Source organism: Falco rusticolus, chromosome 5, assembly GCF_015220075.1.
Source record: "Falco rusticolus isolate bFalRus1 chromosome 5, bFalRus1.pri, whole genome shotgun sequence".
Lineage (NCBI taxonomy): Eukaryota > Metazoa > Chordata > Aves > Falconiformes > Falconidae > Falco > Falco rusticolus.
Window position 1 is genome coordinate 85,501,826 of NC_051191.1, and position 17,751 is coordinate 85,519,576.

General features: G+C 43.9%; 1 protein-coding gene across 2 annotated transcripts; it reads left to right on the forward strand.

Annotated features, from left to right (window-relative positions):
• The first annotated feature begins 932 nt into the window (after nucleotides 1-932).
• Nucleotides 933-15,801, forward strand: LOC119149268 (protein spire homolog 1-like). Of its 2 annotated transcripts, XM_037390354.1 has the most exons (14): nucleotides 933-1,050; nucleotides 1,852-1,883; nucleotides 2,370-2,534; nucleotides 3,277-3,402; nucleotides 3,695-3,760; nucleotides 6,668-6,829; nucleotides 8,894-8,962; nucleotides 9,449-9,578; nucleotides 9,995-10,119; nucleotides 11,451-11,526; nucleotides 12,076-12,227; nucleotides 13,382-13,513; nucleotides 14,853-14,917; nucleotides 15,765-15,801. In XM_037390354.1, the coding sequence occupies exons 1-14, from the start codon at nucleotides 933-935 to the stop codon at nucleotides 15,799-15,801; spliced, it is 1,455 nt and encodes a 484-aa protein (XP_037246251.1). The 2 variants fall into 2 exon arrangements, 1 of the variants encoding a protein (XP_037246251.1); XR_005104632.1 differs by lacking the exons at nucleotides 933-1,050; nucleotides 1,852-1,883; nucleotides 2,370-2,534; ... (8 more) ...; nucleotides 14,853-14,917; nucleotides 15,765-15,801 and adding an exon at nucleotides 12,987-13,100 and having other exon boundaries at nucleotides 13,382-13,499.
• The last annotated feature ends 1,950 nt before the right edge of the window (nucleotides 15,802-17,751 follow it).

The following is a 17,751-nucleotide window of genomic DNA, read 5'->3' on the forward strand; positions in this document are numbered from 1 at the left end:
GCATCGCAGCACTGCAGCAGCAACACTGCTGCAGGGATCACACACACCCCAAACCATGTGATTGCCCCCCAACCCCGGACACTGACACACACAGAGTCCAAAGTGTGTGTGTGTGGGGGGGGAAACCAACCCCCAAAAAACCACCCAAAAAACTGGGTAATTTACTTCACACCAGTAGCAATGTGTATCAGCATTTTCAACCAGGCATGGCCGCGCTGCCCCTGCCCTGCCGGCCCACCCAGCCTGCCTGCTCCCTGCACACGTTGGGTCCCAGCCCCATGCTGTGGCAGGGCCAAAGGGTCAAGGCCAGGCAGGAGTGGGACCTGTGGTGGATGCAGGTTGTTTGCTGTAATGTATTTGTGTTCCCAGAACAGTTTCCCATTAAATGGATTGAATCCTTGTCATCTTCTCTGAGCTCTTCTCCCGAGTATATTTCCTGCCTCCTTCGCTTTCTGCCTGAAGTTGAATGCACTCTTTTCTCACCTGCCAACATTGGTATTCCAATTAATGTATTTGTTAGAAACAACAGTTAAATTGAGCATTATTTTTGCTCAGTCTTCTATTTAGACTCCATTTTGTTGCATACCTCCTGTTTTCTTTCAAGAAATCTCATATAAATGCAAACTAAAGTGGTGTCCCTTTAAAAATGTAGAGTAAAATTGTCTTTAGTAATTGCACCTGTAGGGAAGAGAGGTGAGAGCAAACTAGAGGCAGAACTGATAAAAGGCTGCTATGAGCACTTGCCTCTCCCAGAAAGTGGGGTGTTAAGCTTTCTAGGCTAAGAATAGAGATGAGAGATAAAGGGGAAAATGGAACATCCACAGTGTGAGCAGAGGATTATGAAGGTCTCTATAGCTGAGATTCTGAGGTGTTTTGAACATCCTATAAGCGAGGAGCAAGCCTGGGCTATCTGTTTTCAGTGTTGCTATAAAATGCAGCAGCTGGCTCAGGGGCTGTGCCCACCACTCCATTCTGTATTCATAAAAGGTCCTGGAAGTATTTTTATCCATGCTGACGGCACTGCTTCCTTCAAGGTGTACCACAAGTCTGGTAAGAGCACAGGTAGCTGTGGATGTCAAGGGCTGTTCCTGTAACAAGCTGAAATGTGGGGAGGTAATTTTTTTCCACTCTGTTTCACACACGCACCCACTCCTCCTCTTCTCTCTGTGTTGTTATGAAGCTATTCTGCTGCCTACACTTCATTTCAAATGACTGTATGTGAGTGGTAATATGGAAGTACAGCCTACTTGTTTTTCTGATGGTGCTCTTGCCAGTCATTTGGTTCTAAGCAATAGTTGGGATGAAAGATTGTTACTGCTTATGTTATCTGAAATAAAGAGTTTGAAGCTTTATTAGTTGTCCTGCTCTGTTCATCTTCCAATGTATGGTTCCTTTGTTATAGTAACTCTCATGAGGGATCTATGATTGATGGTTTACCCTTTTTGTCACTATGTGGAGCCAGCAAACGGTAACAGGCTTGTCTGTGCACCACTTGGTTGCACTGCTGCGGAAGTCAATGCTAAGCTAACTCTTCAGGGACAAGAGTGGGTAATAAAAGAGTGAAGACAAAGATCCGGTGCCTTCCTTATGGTTAGATATCTGTTGGCAAACAAACAAAAAAAAAATGCCCAGCAGCAGCTGGTTTGGGGCTAAGGCTCAGAGTAAGAAGGGTATCCTGTGTTGCCTTCCAAGAGTACCCAAATATAGGCCTCCTTTCCCCAGTCAGGTGGGGTTGTTTCTTTATTGCCAAGAATTCTTCTAGTTTCTCTCTCTTGACAGGCATTCTAAAAGCTGTTTATCAATGCTCATGCAGTTACCTTTCTCCCCCTCCCATCTTTTTTTCCTTTTCAGATGTTGGCAGCATTCAGCAGTCAGAGGACAAGGTAAGCCTGTGTCTTCACCTTCGTTACGTGGTGGGTGTACTACTACCCTGCTGTAGTAGAAGGCCCTCTCAGGAGATGCAGGTGTCTTTGGAAACTGTCAAGGGCTTAAATTTGCTGTGTCCTGTGAGAGTGACTCTGTCCCCTGAAGTTTGAAGAATAGAACAAAGTGCTAGGACTGAACTCAGGTAAGACAATGGGACTGGCAAACAACGCGCACAGATGGTGCCTACTGTGGAGCAGCCCACAAGTCTTTTTGTTTTAATAACAGGTAACTTAGAGATGCTAGATAAGGCCATTGAAAAATCTTAAACTAGCTTATTTAGGGAGTCTCTTGGGCTACCTGATGAGCATCTAGCAGCATCTTGGGCCCTTCTCATCCTGAGAGATGCCCTCAGCCCTGAGGGGATGCACAAGGCTGGGATGAGAGAGCTGTGAAGTTCTCAGCAATGCTTTGTGCTGTACTAGTTCCTTGGTCTCTGTCTGCAGCTGTTGGAGTACTTAGGAGTGGTGATCTATGAAGCCCTGGACTGGGGAATTGACAGCCAAGTGGAGCGAGAACTGAGTGATCCTTTGGAGAAGCTGCTGTGCCTCATGTTGAAACTAGATGATGAGGCAATGAAACCAGCAGTCACCCTGCAGGATGTTATCAAGGTTTCCTTCTTCCCACTTAGTAAATATAGCAGTTTTAGAGGGGTTGGTGGGGCAATGCTGTTAACCAAGGGGCAAGACTATTTCTGGGAAAAAGCTGGGTAGCTTATTGGAGGACATAGAGGGAGCACGTGGCTTTCCCATCAGAGGGAAAAGGCAAAAGCCATCTTAGGTGTGTGCAAGTGCCTGTGGAAAAGAATTAAGAAGGAAGCTGAGCATGGCTCTAACGCAGCTGTGCCTGTGAACTCCTTCTGCACACAGTCACTGAATTTGATACCTAGGAGACAATGCATATTGAAAAATGTTACTGCAAGAACTGGGATTTCAGTGTCTCAACTCAAGTATTTTCCTCCTAACTAGAATTTAAAGGTACAAGAAACTTCCCATCCCTCAGTCTGATCAGGGCAGGGGAAAAGAAAAGGGCAAGTGTCTCCACCTGCTGTATTTTTTTTGTGCTGTGGCCACAGTGGAGGCTTCCCCTTCCAGGTACTTAATTTATTTCAAAGCACACCTTATACAGAACAAGTTATATAAATTGCACAGCTACTTACATTATTGTACATATAAAATTGGACATCTTGCTTCTTTGTTCCTTTGCAGCTGCAATAAAAAAGCAAAAGTTACAAAGGGTCTGTGGAGAAGATGTTTTTTAATCATGGAATGAGAAAACTGAATCTGGCTTTATTCCATCCTACCATGTTTTTTTCATTTTAAGATTTCTTTTAAATAGCTGCACTTCTTTCAGGCCTGTGAGGAGCACTTGTCCAGGCCTTGTGAGGCTACCAGCCATTACGAAATTACCTGTAGGAGTCTGTTTACTGAATATATGGAACTTCAAAGGCTTGTGACCATCATCCAGACCTCCAAAGAGGTACATTTGGGGTTACCCCTTAGATGCTATTCCCTCTACCCTCACACACTCACCTAGTTCTTAAAGTAACCTTCCCATTGCACTAGAAATGAAGTACCTAGCTGAAGGTCTATTTTCACAATACAAAAGGCTACTGTCTCTGCGCCTTATTAGTAGTTTATTGTATCTTTTGAAAGTTTGGATGTTTGGGGTTTCTAGGCTTTTCAGATTAACATTAGTAATTTATACTGGATGGATAGATAGGGAATCACTGAACAGTGCAAGGTAACAATCTGACGTACTTGCTTCTCAGAGTCTGAGAAAAATGGATGTGGAAGATTCAGTGGAAAATCCCCTTCAGAAGAAGGAAAAACACTGGGTAAGGGATTTAATTCCTTCATTATGGGGATTGGCGTTTTTTGTCTACCTTGGTTCTCTGAGGCTTTCTATTGACTCCTCTAGTTAAAAGTAGAGCTTGAACGCAAACAAAACTTCTCAGGTTGTTCCAGAGTTTAAGCTGTTAAAGACTTGTCTGCAAAACAAGCTGGGGAGTGAACTTGAAATTAAACTATTTGATGTGTTAACCTCACGTGGACACTTATTCTACACAAAGATTGTCTTTGTGGTTCAACTTAAACCATCTCCAAAAATTAAATTGGAGGCAGTCTTTGGAGTAAGTGTCCACAAGTAGTTACTCAGGCTGTTCTGCAAATGAGCCCCAAACCCCAGCTCTTGGCAGGAGCTGACATGTGCTAAAAGCAATCTGTTCCTTTCTTGTAGCTGAACTGAAAACTCCCAGAAAACTGTTCTGTTGGTGGTAGTACTGGGGTGGACTAGTTCACCCTTATTATGTGGGGTCTGTGCTGGTTCAGGGCTGGAGGGCGATGAAGTCCAGTAGCTCTGTCCATCTTCGTGGCTCTGCAGTTCCAGCAGCAAAAAGGGGCGAAGGAGGCTGCAGTTAGAGATGTGGCTCCTACCTTCTGCTCACTGCCTTTTTTTCCTTTTCATTCTGTCCTTCCACAGATTTTGGACTGTGTGTTTGGGGCAAAGAAAGCAACTTACTTTGCTCTTTTCAAGGCCCTACGCAGTCAGGGCTCAACCAGAAACAAACAGCTCTTCTGGCTGGAACTCTGCCCAGCATAAACAAATGCACTGTAGTCTGGAGACTGTGGAGACAAATGGCAAGCCCCGAGAGACTTGTGGACTTGCTCCCTTTGTCTAAATAGCACTTGCTTTGAAGCGTGCTCAAACTATTCGTATGAAAATGTTTGTGAAATGTGTGTTTGGGCATATTCTCAATTTTGTGATCTATTAAAATAAACTGGCAGGCTATCTCAAACCACAAACTCATCAACTGCTATAGCTCTTTTCTGCGGGGAATACATGAATAAATACACGGGCTTTGCCGTGTGGCCTGAAGGCCAGTGTATTTGGCCTCTGCTCCTTCAGGAGACATGAATTCCAAAAGCAGGATGTCTGTTGCAAATCCTCTGCCTCCAGTTTCCAAGTCCTTAAGTCCCTAAGCACCAGCTGATTGCATCGCTCTGACAAACTCTTGAGTTTAAAATAACCAGGATGCCAGCTTCACTGGGATCCCACAGATGAGAGCTGATGCCTTGAGTGGTGCTGAGCAGCTAATGCTCTCTATGGACCAGACTTTTTCATGCCGACTGCTACAAAACAAGCCTTCTGAAACACAGACCACAGCCTGATTGCATGTAGTGTTGCAAAGTTTCAGCAGACCTTATCCATACATGTCACAAGCCCATCTTCACCTTGAAATCTAAGCAGTGAGACCTCTTAAGAACACAGCTGTGTTACCACTCATCTGTTGAGCTGAACGCAATGGGTTTGGAGTGTTGTAGTATTTGTTTTGTATTGCACAGATGTGGGAAGTTTATGTAGAGTTTGACAATACATGGGATGGCCCAAGTAGTGTAACTGCAGTGTTCCAGTCAGTAGGGGAAGGAAAGTGTGAGTGATAATGATGTTGCCTACATCTGAGAAATGTTTTGGGTGTACAAGTTCCTCTGAAGTGGCCAGCTGAAGGCAATTCTTGTCCCAGAACTAAGGCAGCAATATTACATTTACAGAAGTTTCTCTTCAGGTCATATCTTTTAGTAAAGTTCTGTCACCACATGAAATAGAACTCTAGAAAGTGCAAATGGCTCGGGATAAGTCATTTCAAAGGTATCTAATACTGATCAGTTTGCACAGAGGCTTTTGTGTGTTCTGCACAATAATAAATATAGCCTAGGTGATATGGCTAGTATGTGGTCAGTCTTTGATGGTTCTGGTTCTCTGGAGTTGAGGTATGATTGCACCAAAGTCGGGATAAAACAATGCAACAACAACAAAATCTGTCTCCTTGAAGGCAGCCATCAGTCAGAGCTTGCATAAGACTCTTCTGATATTTTACCAAGATATCCGAAGGGATAAGTTGAGAGAGGATGCTTCATGTTGTAAGTGGAAAAGGGAAAGGAATCTAGGTCAGAAACTTTGTTTTAAGCCAGTTTTCTAAAATGTTTTGCTTCCTTTTCACTGTTTATAATACAATCACTTGTTCTTACTTAATTTGCCAGTTGGGATCCAGATAAGCTGTTGACTTAGCACTTCCATTACAATGTTGTCTAAACATGCTATTGAGTTGATTATTTTTTTTTCCTGTCTTAACTTTTGTTAAGTTACACTGCATGCCTAAGCATCCTCAGATATTAGCACAGGAACAGGATGAGCAGATGTCAGAGTTATCAGCTTGTGTCTCCAGGCTGAAACTGCTAACACATGCTGCTGTGAAGGTTAAAGCATGAGAACTCTTTCCCCTTGCCTTCCTCTTTTGTCTGTGGGCCCTTAAACCCTTGGTTTCTGAAAGTTCAGAGGATTTTAATGGATTTTATTCCCAGTGTTTTCTAGGATCCAGTAACACAAAAAAACGCTGGCACCTGGAGCACTTGCAGGAAGTAGATATTTAGGAAAATGAGTCTAGCTACCTGGCAGCAGAAGCTGTGTATTGCTGAAGTATGTTCATAAAGTTAATGACAAAATTTGGGAATGAGCCTGGTGAGACATCTCCCAGATACCTTGTTGTAAATTAACTTCTGCAAAGAGAAGCAATTCTCTACTCTGGTACTGTGCCCTGATTTGGAAGTGAGTTGATGGGGGTATTAAGGACACACTTCCATGTTTCTGAATGAATTTGGTTGCTAAGCATGCCCTGTTACATGGAGGGAGGGGATGCTGCTCTGTGCATTCTAGCCAGTTGTTGACCCTCGCTGTTTTCCCCGAGGCATCCCTGTGGCCCAATGTCATCTGTGAACTGCAGAATGGTGTGAGGCTACACAAGGCCACTGAGCGACCACAGCGTCACACACCTCCAAAAAAATTTGTCCGCTCTCCCTATGAAGTAATTTTGGATGATATTCAGCATAAGAGGTACACCCTGCGGAAGGTGAGTGACTAGAGTCAATGGGCAGCTTTGAAACCACCTGCTCTATCTCATTTCTAAGCAGTATTTGTTGAGACCTTTTCTCCAAAAGCCTACCTTTCTCAAAGGTACTTCCAAGTCTGGAAGTGTCTGAGTCTCCCTCTCACCTGCAGCTCAACATTAAGATCACCTTGTTTGTCCACCCAGGTGCTTCATTCCCAGTAACTTTTTAGGTCAGGGTAGCCATGCTTTCATGAAGCTGGAAGGTAAACGTTTTCTCCTTCCAGTGGTCAGCCACTCCCTTTCCTGGAGCAATTATGCTTTTCATGAAACGAACGCTTTTCTGCTTATGCTTTCCACCTTGGACACTTCTGTCCTCCCCAGGCTCCTTGAGCTGAGCTGTACCTGATATCTCTTAGTTTCCTTGCCTTCCTGGATGTTGTGGGATGTGTGCAAGTGCAAAAGCACTTTTGAGCAAGTCCTTTGCCTTAGGTGGAGGCCTCTAGGCAGCGCACGCCAGCTACTGCAGGAGTTTAGTCAGGGTGAACAAAATGCTGAGCCCTTTCGGGGACAGTGCTGTGCTGACTCAAGTGGCTGGGGCTTCCAGCAACATGGATGATTGAAGGTGACCAGACACAAAAATGTCTGGGGTGTCTCTAAAGGCTTGTGATGCTCTTCGTTTGCTGCAGCTTGAGCTGGGAATGAGCAGATCTAAAACATTGGCATAAGGCTTTGTGGCATTGGCATGCTTTGCAAACAGACGTCTTGGCAGAAGATTAGACAGAACTCTGCTTGTAATAAAGACTGATATTTTTAAAAGTGAAAACTTTGCATACCACACTAGACATCAACTTTTTTTCCCCTTGTTGGTGCTGCTGGAGTACAGGGGGGTTAAAAGCCTCAACTAAACCATGCACCTCTATAAAACCCCATCTCTTGCTTGTCTTGACTGTGGCTCCAGTTTTCACATAAGGCTATGCCATTTCTCTGGAGATATCCTCTTGATTGATATCTAAATGACTAGTAGTGGAAAGGAGACAATGCATACTTGTGTTCTTTTTTCTTTGCAGTGTACTATATCAATGCAGTACAGAATAGTAACTCAAGGTGGCAGGATGAACTGGGTCTTGATTTTATTTTTTTCTCTCTTTTTTTATCCCCCCCCCCCCTCCCCCCCGTGGTTGAGAAGCACAAACACTACTAGTCAGAAATGCTAGAAGAAAGCATGCAGTGCTACTGCTCAGGTCTTTGTGATGGCTCTTAAATGAGGTTTTCCCCATCTGCAAAGCTATTTTAAAGCTTCTCTAGCAAACAGTGGTCTAATTTGCAAATGAATGAAAGCACAGCTAGTGTGGGAAGCCTTAATGTTGTTCTACCTGCACTCTCTTGTGTTCTGAAGTTGTACTCGGAGGGAAAGTAAATGGCATAGCCTCAAAGTAAGAGTGGGTGAACAAGGCAGCTAAAGACATGCATGTGCAGCTTGACTTTTTTGTCAGTTCTCCCCTATGCAGGGAGCATGGGGCTTGATAAGTGAGACAATCTGTCCCACATGAATACCTGCCCTGCAATTCTGTCTTGCTATTATTCATAGTTTATGGAACTGTAAGCCAGTCTCTAGGACTGTAGCTTATGCATACAGCTGTCTACTGCTTCAGGTTTTGTTGCAGTCTTGTTAACCCATTCAATTGCTCTTTTCCCTGGAGCTGAGTTCTCATTGCTGAATGTGATGTGACCGTGGTGCTTGTCAGGATCACTCCTGACATTAACATCTGAGTACAACCCTTTCCAGTGGCTTCTCAGAGCAGTTCATGAGCTGCTGGGGGTAGAAGGCTTTATGCTTCCTGTGCAAGCCTCCAAGGGCTGTGCAGCACTTCTGACTGCCCCTAGCTTGCCACAGGCAAATTGGTCTCTACTAAAAATCCATGTAAGTAAACCTCATCATTGTGCACTTCCCGGCTCAGCTTTGTTATGCCTTCCCCACCTCTCCCATTCCCAAATCCTGATGTGAGTCATCCACTGTGCCACTGAATGGGAGGCTGTTCCAGTAGAGGAAGACCTATTGCTTAAGCATAATTTCTGCCCTTTCAGGTGATCATCGAGCAAAAACAGAGGACTCCCAGAGTTGATGTAGCTGCTCCCAAGCCTCATCTAAAGCCTGTACGTGACCTGGTGCTGCATCTAATGATAGCAAAATAAGATGATTCTGGAGCTGATAGGACAGTTTCTTGGAATAGAAAGCTAATGTCTTAGCTACTGGTTCGGATTTGGAAGCTGGGGGTGTATTAACCATACTTAAATTTTGGGCAGACCCTCCTGCCAAAACACGGGGTTAGGAAAATGGGAAGTGATATCTTCATAGGAAAAAGATAATTGTCTCCCTACTTCCTCCACTGCTTCTTCCATTTGGAACGCTTTTTGCTCTTGAAAGTACGCCTGGAGTTCTTGGTTTCAAATCTGAAAGTTGCTGAAGTATTCTACTATTCATCTAAAGGTGTTCTCATGTGTATCTCATGTGCAGGGCCCAGGGCCCTCTTGAGTGAGAGGCACTTGTAAAATAGTGCCACTGCTGAAGGAGCAGTTCTGTCACCACTGGTCTCCTTGCTCTGTCGACTGGTTTTTTCTGGTGCCATGCTTTGCCTGCAGGTGCTGGAGAGGAAGCTGAAAGAGCGTGTGCCATTGGAGTCCAGCTGGCATGAACAGCTGATGGCAGAAATAAAACGACCACAGAAGCTTTGGTCAGCAGCATCAAGGGAAAATGGGAGCAGGCCCAAAGGTACTTGCTGCAAAGTGACCTACCAAGCATGCAAGTGAACTCAGCATTGACTAAAAATAATGAATGGCCTTTGAAATGAAAGCTCACTTATCTTTCCCATAGCATGTATAATGCGATAGAGGTGGTATGGCATAAGAATAGTTCTTTCTAGAAAATCTGTTTATGGCTTATTAAGACTCAAAAGATGTTTCAACTTACCCTTTATTTATGGATGTTCAAACTTGTCTGTCCACTAAGTGAAAGAACAGGATTTTGACCATCAACTAAAACTAAAAGATTATGTAACTATCAGGATAAAGTCTAGCCAAATCTCAAATTCTGATGTGTAGGTATCAAATTTGTAATTTTCTTGTCACAGCACAGTATCTTACCTTGTTGGTGTGTATGGGTTTTTTTGTTCCCCCTCTCCCCTGCAGAAATGCTTGTGACACCAAACATTGCCTTGAAATCTCCAAGAGAGAGTTTCTTAACTCTCCAAGATGCCAGCACTGAGGTTAAAATCGTCAGCACTACAGCACAGCAGCTGGGACCAGGAGTTCAGGTAAAGCTTTAAATGAAAGGACTCTGGAGAGGCACAAGTACTTCAGGCGTTAGAACTGCACACACACATAGCCTGAAACATCGGGTTCAAATCCTAGCGTGAGCAATCTTGTCTCTCAAAAGTGAATGAATGTGGTACTATGAGGTTCACAGAAGTCTTCCTCTACAGAAGCTCATACTGTATTTAAACACTGCTTTTTGTGGCATGACTGCAGCCTACGGAACCAAGGTCTACTCTGGTCTCTTAAAACTAGACCCTGCAGAAGTTTTAATATGCATAGGAGTTTGGCCCACATGGGCCACAACTATTGCCACTCTTACCTCACAGTGAGGCATTTGGTGCTAGACGTATTGATATATTTGCATTTCATGTGGTGTGTGAGCTTGTGGAAGGAAAGCTTCATGATTTATTTTCAGGAAGCAAGTTCACTGGTGAATTCCCACTCTTTTGTGTGTGGAGGAATTTTGGGAGCACCATTCTTCAGTAAACTATGATACATAGTCTTGAGTTCTTTAACTCCTGGCTTGATCATGGAAAGCTTGGCTACTGGGTTCTGGGATTCAGTCTGAGCATATTCAGAAATTCTGTGGAACAGAACTTAAGCCCTAACATATCATGTCTAGCACAGATGCACTGGCACACAAACAGGAATCTGTTTTCTGTAAACATTTCTGTCTGAAATGCAGTTGTTTAACGGAGGAAAACGGATATGAATTAATAAAAGCAGAAAATCTTAGCTCTATTTGCACAAGCCTGTGCTACTTGAAGGGATGTTCAGCATTTGAGAACCCTGTGGTTGATGTATTACTGCTAAACTAGAAGGACCTTCATATGGGAACTAATACAAACAAATCTATTTTCTGCTTTTCTAGAGAAGCTAGAAACAACATTGTTGAGATACAGCATTGGGTTTGAGTTGGGTTAGTGGGGCACAGTCTCTTAAAGTGTTTCTATATGTGAGCTGGAGCCAGGAAAATGGTTCCAAGGTACTCAGAGTTGTACAGGGTGGAATTTGTGAAGCTGGTTCCTGAACAGATGAAGCTTTGCGGCTAGTATTTGCATTGAATTTGGGTGAGAGAGAACAGATTAATTTGACTAGCTTGGCTGGACCTTCATAATTGCAGGGGGAATTAACTTGCTATTCTTTTGGAATATAAAGTTGCTAAATGTATCACATTGATTTGTCTCTCCACTCCATTTTTGGCTGAGCCTTGAACTTTTCTGGTCAGTTCTGGGTAATTCTGGGTTTTGTTTAGCAGCAGCACTCCTGAGGAAGTGGGCCTGGTGTCTTTTGTATGCAGGTGAAGAACATCTTGTCCTCTGTTCTGCAGGAAACCAGTCCCAAGCTGCCTTTCAGGACCTGGCTTGCCTCAGCCAGCTCATCAGTAGTGCCCTGCAACAGCACAGGTCAGTGTACTTCTAGCCATACAGCTAAACCAGGTGACAAACTACAGTCAGTGGCCTGCTGGGTTCCCAAAGCCTTAGGCTGGGTTCACTGTACACTTTCCCTCTGATCACCTGAAGACACTTTACCGAAGAAGCTGCAACACCAAGTAATGAGTCTTGGTAGGTAGCCTTAGAAAACAGTTCCTTTGCAGTTGACTGAAGCTTGTATAGCTCCTGCAGCTTCAAAACAAAGATAGCATGTCCCCAAAGGGCTAACTGGAATTCACAGTAAAAGCTAAATGAGTGTTTTGAATGTTAAGTAGAAAGTGCACCACTTGATTTTATTAAAGTAAATGGTGCTAATGAAGCCTCATCACTGCTTACTGACAAGCATAATTACTGTAACGTCTGTTTTTTGTGATCTGAGCTGATGGGGATTGAGGGGGAGAGATGTAAGCCTTGCTACCTTCAGAAGGCAGTGTAGTGCTTTTGAGCATTCAGCTTTTGGGGTGAATACTTAGAAGCTGCCAGTTGGTTTGCTGCACCCTAAAACTCTTTCCTCCTATCCAGGTCTTGCAGCAAATTGCACGTGTCCTCCCATGAGTGCACCCACACTAGAAGACGTTAAACCTTGTGGTTTCCTGAATGCTGGCCAACAGCAGCTGCGTCCATGCAGAGGAAGGTCCATATCTTTGGAGAGAGGCCTGCAAAGCAGGGAACTTGTAAGTCCAGCATGTCAGCTAGCAAGCTTGGTCTGATACATCTGGTAATGACCAGAGCTTGCACCTTGATCCTGATCACAGAACAGTAAGCATGTTCTGTGGTTTTTGTCTTAAGCCATGTTGTATACTGATCTTAAGTTGGGATATTATTCTCTCCTTGGAGACTGCTTAAGAGAAGACGGGATGCTGTAGTGTTCTTGTGGAGGCTTCCCAGTTTGAATGACATGAAATAAAGTTGTTCCTCATACAAGAAGAGGAAAAATAGCACTGCATTACTTGAAAGTGTCCATCAAGGCTTCCTCCAGCAGACTCCCAGTTGGTAGTTCTGATTTCTCAGTCTCCCCTCACTCTTTCTAGATTCCGTTATGTTCACAAACATCCTTTAAGCTGCAGTAAAGGGAATAAATGGTTGTCAAAATATAGATAGCACAGCATCAGTGACTTTTAAATGTATTTGGTACTGAAGTCATCAGGCTCTGAACGACTGTTGTGGGAGCAATACTGGGGTTTGTGTGCTTCTGTGCAACCTTCTGAATCCTGGACTCTCCCTGTTGTGCCCTGACAAGGTGTGCTGTGCCCTTGCTTCCTTCTACATCCTTCCCTGCCCCACCACTGGCAAGTTTCCAAACTGGCCATAACTGTGTGACCTCTTTATTCAGCAGGGGGCGTGTGTGTGCGTGCAGGTGGGCTGGGCTTTCCATCTGGGGATAAAAGCACCGTTGTCTCCTGGTCAGCCACCAGACCACAGCTGCCATTTGTGTGGGGCCACTGGGTCTTGGGAGAGAGAAGGCAAGAGTGTGCTATGCTGGTGGAAAGGGATCCTGTACCTAGGAAGGTCCAGAGTTCCATCTGTGCTGGGCTCCATGCCAAAGGGTAAAAATTCCCAGAGACTGGCTCTGGAGGTGATATTAACTACTGTGGTGACAGAGGGACCTGCTTTCCTAATGAGGTGTCAGAAAGCTGCTTGAAAACTATAACAACCACTGAAACCTCTGTAGTAGTTTCTCTGCTAGTATTGTCACTCAACTGATACTCCCCAACACTAGAAAAGCTGAGTTTTGGGGAGAAATGCTCCTGAGCCTTTTGGGACCCAGTTTTGAGGATAAACTCCCCAAATACCTGCTTCCTTCAGCTTAACTTCTGTCTTTCAATAGGACTGTCCCTTTCCTACCAAGTGGTCATCAACAACCATTGCTGACCTGATTGGAACCAGATATGCAGTGGTGGTGCTGGAAGGGCAAGGCTTCCTCCAAGGAGGTAGTGATGGTGTCTTTCCAAGAGCAAAGGTATGTTTCTTCTCCTTCTCTTTGTGCTGTTCCCGCCTTTTCAACAGCTGGCTGGCTTCACAGCCCCCAGTGCTGAGGTGCTCTCTGTCTCAACTTATCCTGTTCATGCAGCTGACCTGAGTTTGGCCCTAGGCTGTAAAAATCTTTTAATACTGGTACATACGGTGATGGCTTCTAATCGGGCTTAAGCTGTGTAAGTTGCCTAGAAAGTAATTCAGCCTTTACTTGATACTTCTTGTCTGTTATTTCCACACTAGGAGAGCTGACTGTTGGCCAGATCTGAAATCACAAAGTAATTAATTAGGTTTTGGTACTGCTAAACAGTGAAACAAAGGCTCTTAACTCAGGCTCTCACACCTGAGTTGTGCTGACTCAAACCACCTTGCTGAGTGGATGCAAAGGCTGGGGAGATGAGGGGGACAGGGAATGACCTGCAGCACAGGACTGTTGGCTGCCCATTCTGCTTAACTGCTGGCTTATTTAGAATCCCCTTCAGAGGGGGTGTTGCAACCAGCCCCTCTAGAGAAGATGATGTGAGTACAAGCCCTTTGCATCGCAGATGTGAGGAAGTCCCTGCTACTTGGCTTAGGGGTCAGCTTCTTGCCCTCACTGTTTAGCCGTACAGACAGAGTCGAAGGGGTTTTACTAGCAGACCTGTGCTACTTCTATACTACATACTTATATAATTGTCTGTTCCTGAGACTGAATCCTTGTTTTCTTCTCACCTTACTTACCAACCCTGCTTTAACTTGCTGCTCTCTGCCTATTCTAAAATGGCTCTCTTACTCTCTTTGTGTTCTTGCTGCTGAAGTTTTTTTAGCTTTCTCAGGCTTTGCTTCTCAAGATAATATCACTTCTGACTGCCAGCTGTGTATGAATGTGTTCTTTTTTGTAAAGTTCAAGCAACTCATCAGCTTCCTTATGACTCATTTTTTGCTTCAGGATTGGATTCAAATTTGCCCTGACTTAATCTCTTTGGGATTGCTGCAGTCTACCTCAAAGAATGTCTCTCTTCTTCCCTCTTTCTTAACTAGCTACTGTTACACTCTTGCACAATACAGCTATTGTTTGCTCAAGAGCCTTTTTTTAAACTCCTGTTGTCTGGCAGCTGCCCCAAACCTCTGCATCATAAAAACACTGGCCTACAAGTAAGACTTTTTTTGCCTTTTTAGCTTTTAATTCCTGGGTCTTTGCTATCCTTTATTGGACCTCTGTTATTGTATGTGGATCTAAAGCCTTTCGAAGGTTGGTTTATGTGTGTGCTCTTTGGCAGGCAGTGGATACTGTTGGCACAAAGGTATTTCCTATTTGCATTCACAAGTAACTTTCTTTTCCACAGATCTGTTTCAGCTGCCATAAGCAGATGTTTCTTAAGTGGCCTTACAGCTGTTACCTCTGCAGCAGGTGAGCTGGTACAAAAGGACTGAATGAGGAGGGTGAAGAGTGAAAAAGCAGTGCTGAAAACACTCAGTATTCAAACAGCTGTAGTAGTGGATAGGAACAGGTTGCTGAGACCTTCAGTTTTGCCTTACTGCACAAGCCAGGCTGAAGTGTCTACAGCTGTAGAGGATGTGGAAAAATTTGCCTCTGAAGTGGTATCTCGATTTTAACTTTTATTATCAAGCTAGTAATAACCAAATTTATTGTGCAAGTATTAGATTCAATTTCTCTGAGATCACTGTCTCTGCATTTTGCCCTGAAGGTTGAATTTAATTTCAGTCAAGGGCTTGAGGAGGTTCTGGAAGAGGCTTTTTACCAGAATCTTCTGTTGAGGACTGAAAAAGTGAACTCCAGACTCTGTGACTGGGAAAGAAGTTGGACCTACTTGTATCCACTTAACGTCAGGGGTTTTCTGTTCATGGGAGAGGAAAAGAGGACCTTCAGGCTCATTAAGACTCACTTAAATCTATTTGAAGCAGTGGTAAAGCACTGAATTGATTATAAGCAACAAGTAAACAACCACTGGGAATTGAGTAACTGTCTGGTGGTAGTGCTAGGGTGAAAAGGAATGGGCATTTGCAGATAAAGCCTTCAAGCTATGGATGCTGACACACTTCAGATGATTTAAACTAGGATAAATATGAGGACTGGCAAACTGAATAGGGGAGTTTTAAACTTGCTCGCTTTGCCATCAAGTGATTGTGCCACAGTCACAAATTAAGACTTACTTGGGAAAGTCACCCTTAGCTACAATATTGGTGTCTGCTGAGCTTTACTCAAATGATCATGCTGGGAACTTTTTTCTTTTTAGTGTTGTCTGCTGTGACTGCTGCATCAAGGCAAGTTGAGTCTTTACAACAGGCTTTACATTTTCTGTTTTCCCTGCAGCTCACCCAGCCATAGGAAGCTTTCCTTCATCCCACTGATACCTCAAATCTACCCTCTAATTTATTTCAAAGAAAATAGAAGAGAGAATATTACAAGGTGCAAAAGCAGCCAGGGTGTCACAGACATCTCTTGTCATACTCTGCTAAAACAACTCAGGTTCTTCTTTCTTTCATCCTGTGTAAATTGGCTGGGATTACTCTGTGCTCTATTTATACAAAGGTCAGAAAGTTCACTGTGTTAATATCTGTCTTCTAAGTGCACTAGTAAATCAATTGCATGCCATGCAAATTTTCCTGATGTGTTTTCCTGAGAACTCAGGTGACTTGTGTTGTGATTCTAGATGTCCATGCCCTTCAGAACGTGTGTACATCTCCCACTTCACTTCCTAAAACTTTTGAGACTCTCCAGAGAGAAGGACCCAGCTACTCAAGAGCAGAAGAGCTCAGAGTTGCTGCATAAAATAGAGCACCAGGAGTGTTTTGGGTAAGCTGGGGACAGGGATGTTCTGTTTTCACATTGGAAGTTGTTACCAGTTACTTGTGTGTGCAAACATGCAGACAGCAGGATGTAGTGTTATGCTGGTTAGCTGGATGTTATGCTGAATGACTGGTTTAAGCCACTGGTCTGTCTAGTAGTCTGTAGTTCTCTGGAAGTGGTGTGGATTTTAGATGACCAAAAGGGAGGACATGTAGGTGCTCTGAAATCCATTTTGTGTTTCAGCTATGGGTCCAGAAGTGTCCATATTAGCCCAGACATAGAAGGTTCCTTGTGACAGCTTAATTTGTATGAGAATTCTGTCCCCCACAGCTAGGGGTCTGTCACTACAAGCCAGGAGTAACCTCTTCATACTTAAAAATAAAATATGCTAATGGTCTAAGTTATAACCGACTGAAGAGTAAGATCACAAAGGGTTTCTCAATTCTTCCAAACACATACAGACACCCTTTACTTTTTGTCCTTAGAAAGGGAACTATTTCAAAAAGAGCTTTTGACAATTCTGAGTGGAAGAGACAGACCTTATGCATGTAAGTGCAATATCTAGGACTGGAAACATACATTATCTCTTCCCTTCTTTCCAGATCAGTCATATATTCTACTGGGGGAACAGGTATCTTTTCTCTCTGAAACCATTCTTTAATGTAGCCAAAATAGTCACAGCAGTTTCTGGTTCAAAGGCTCATACTTAAGTTGCCAAAAATCAGGGATAGTGTTCACTATTGAAGTTAACTGTGTGGGGCAGTGGTTTGGTCTGTGTTATGACACAGGTGCTGCAAAAGAGGTCTGAGTGACTCATTACTGTCATACTTCAGGACGGCAAAAAATTTTTTTAAACAAAATCCTACAGCATAAGGCTCTGGCCATAACCTCAGTTCAGCCACTGATATCCATTAGCCCTTTGGCTGACATACTGTCAATAGAGAGAAAATGTCAGTAAATTAAGGTGTTCTGGTGCTTGGTAACATTCCAAAGTGAAGCCAACTGCTCTGCTGAACTCATGCATTTAGCTCAATCACTTAGCAATGTAGGGTCATGCTTGTGGGGAAAGAGTGGAAGAGCACCATGCCCTCTAACAGAAACCTGGGTCAGCTTTCCCGCTTTTCTTTTTCCCTCTCCCACTCCAGTGTACCTGTTATTTTGGAGCCCCATTGCCTAGCACAGCCTCTGTGCTGTTACACAGGGACCATGGCAGACTGGCTGACTGCAGACATCTGTACGCGATGTGAGCAGTATCTGTTGAACATGGCTTCCAGTCAACAGCAGAGCATCCCTCTCAGGAGAATTTCTTGGCCTTGAACCAAACTGGAAGTGCTCTACTATACATTTATCCTGTCACTTGTTCTGTACCTGAAGTAAATTAAACAGCTTTTTGCACCTACTGGCATAAAAGGCTGAATAAAAGAACTCTCTGC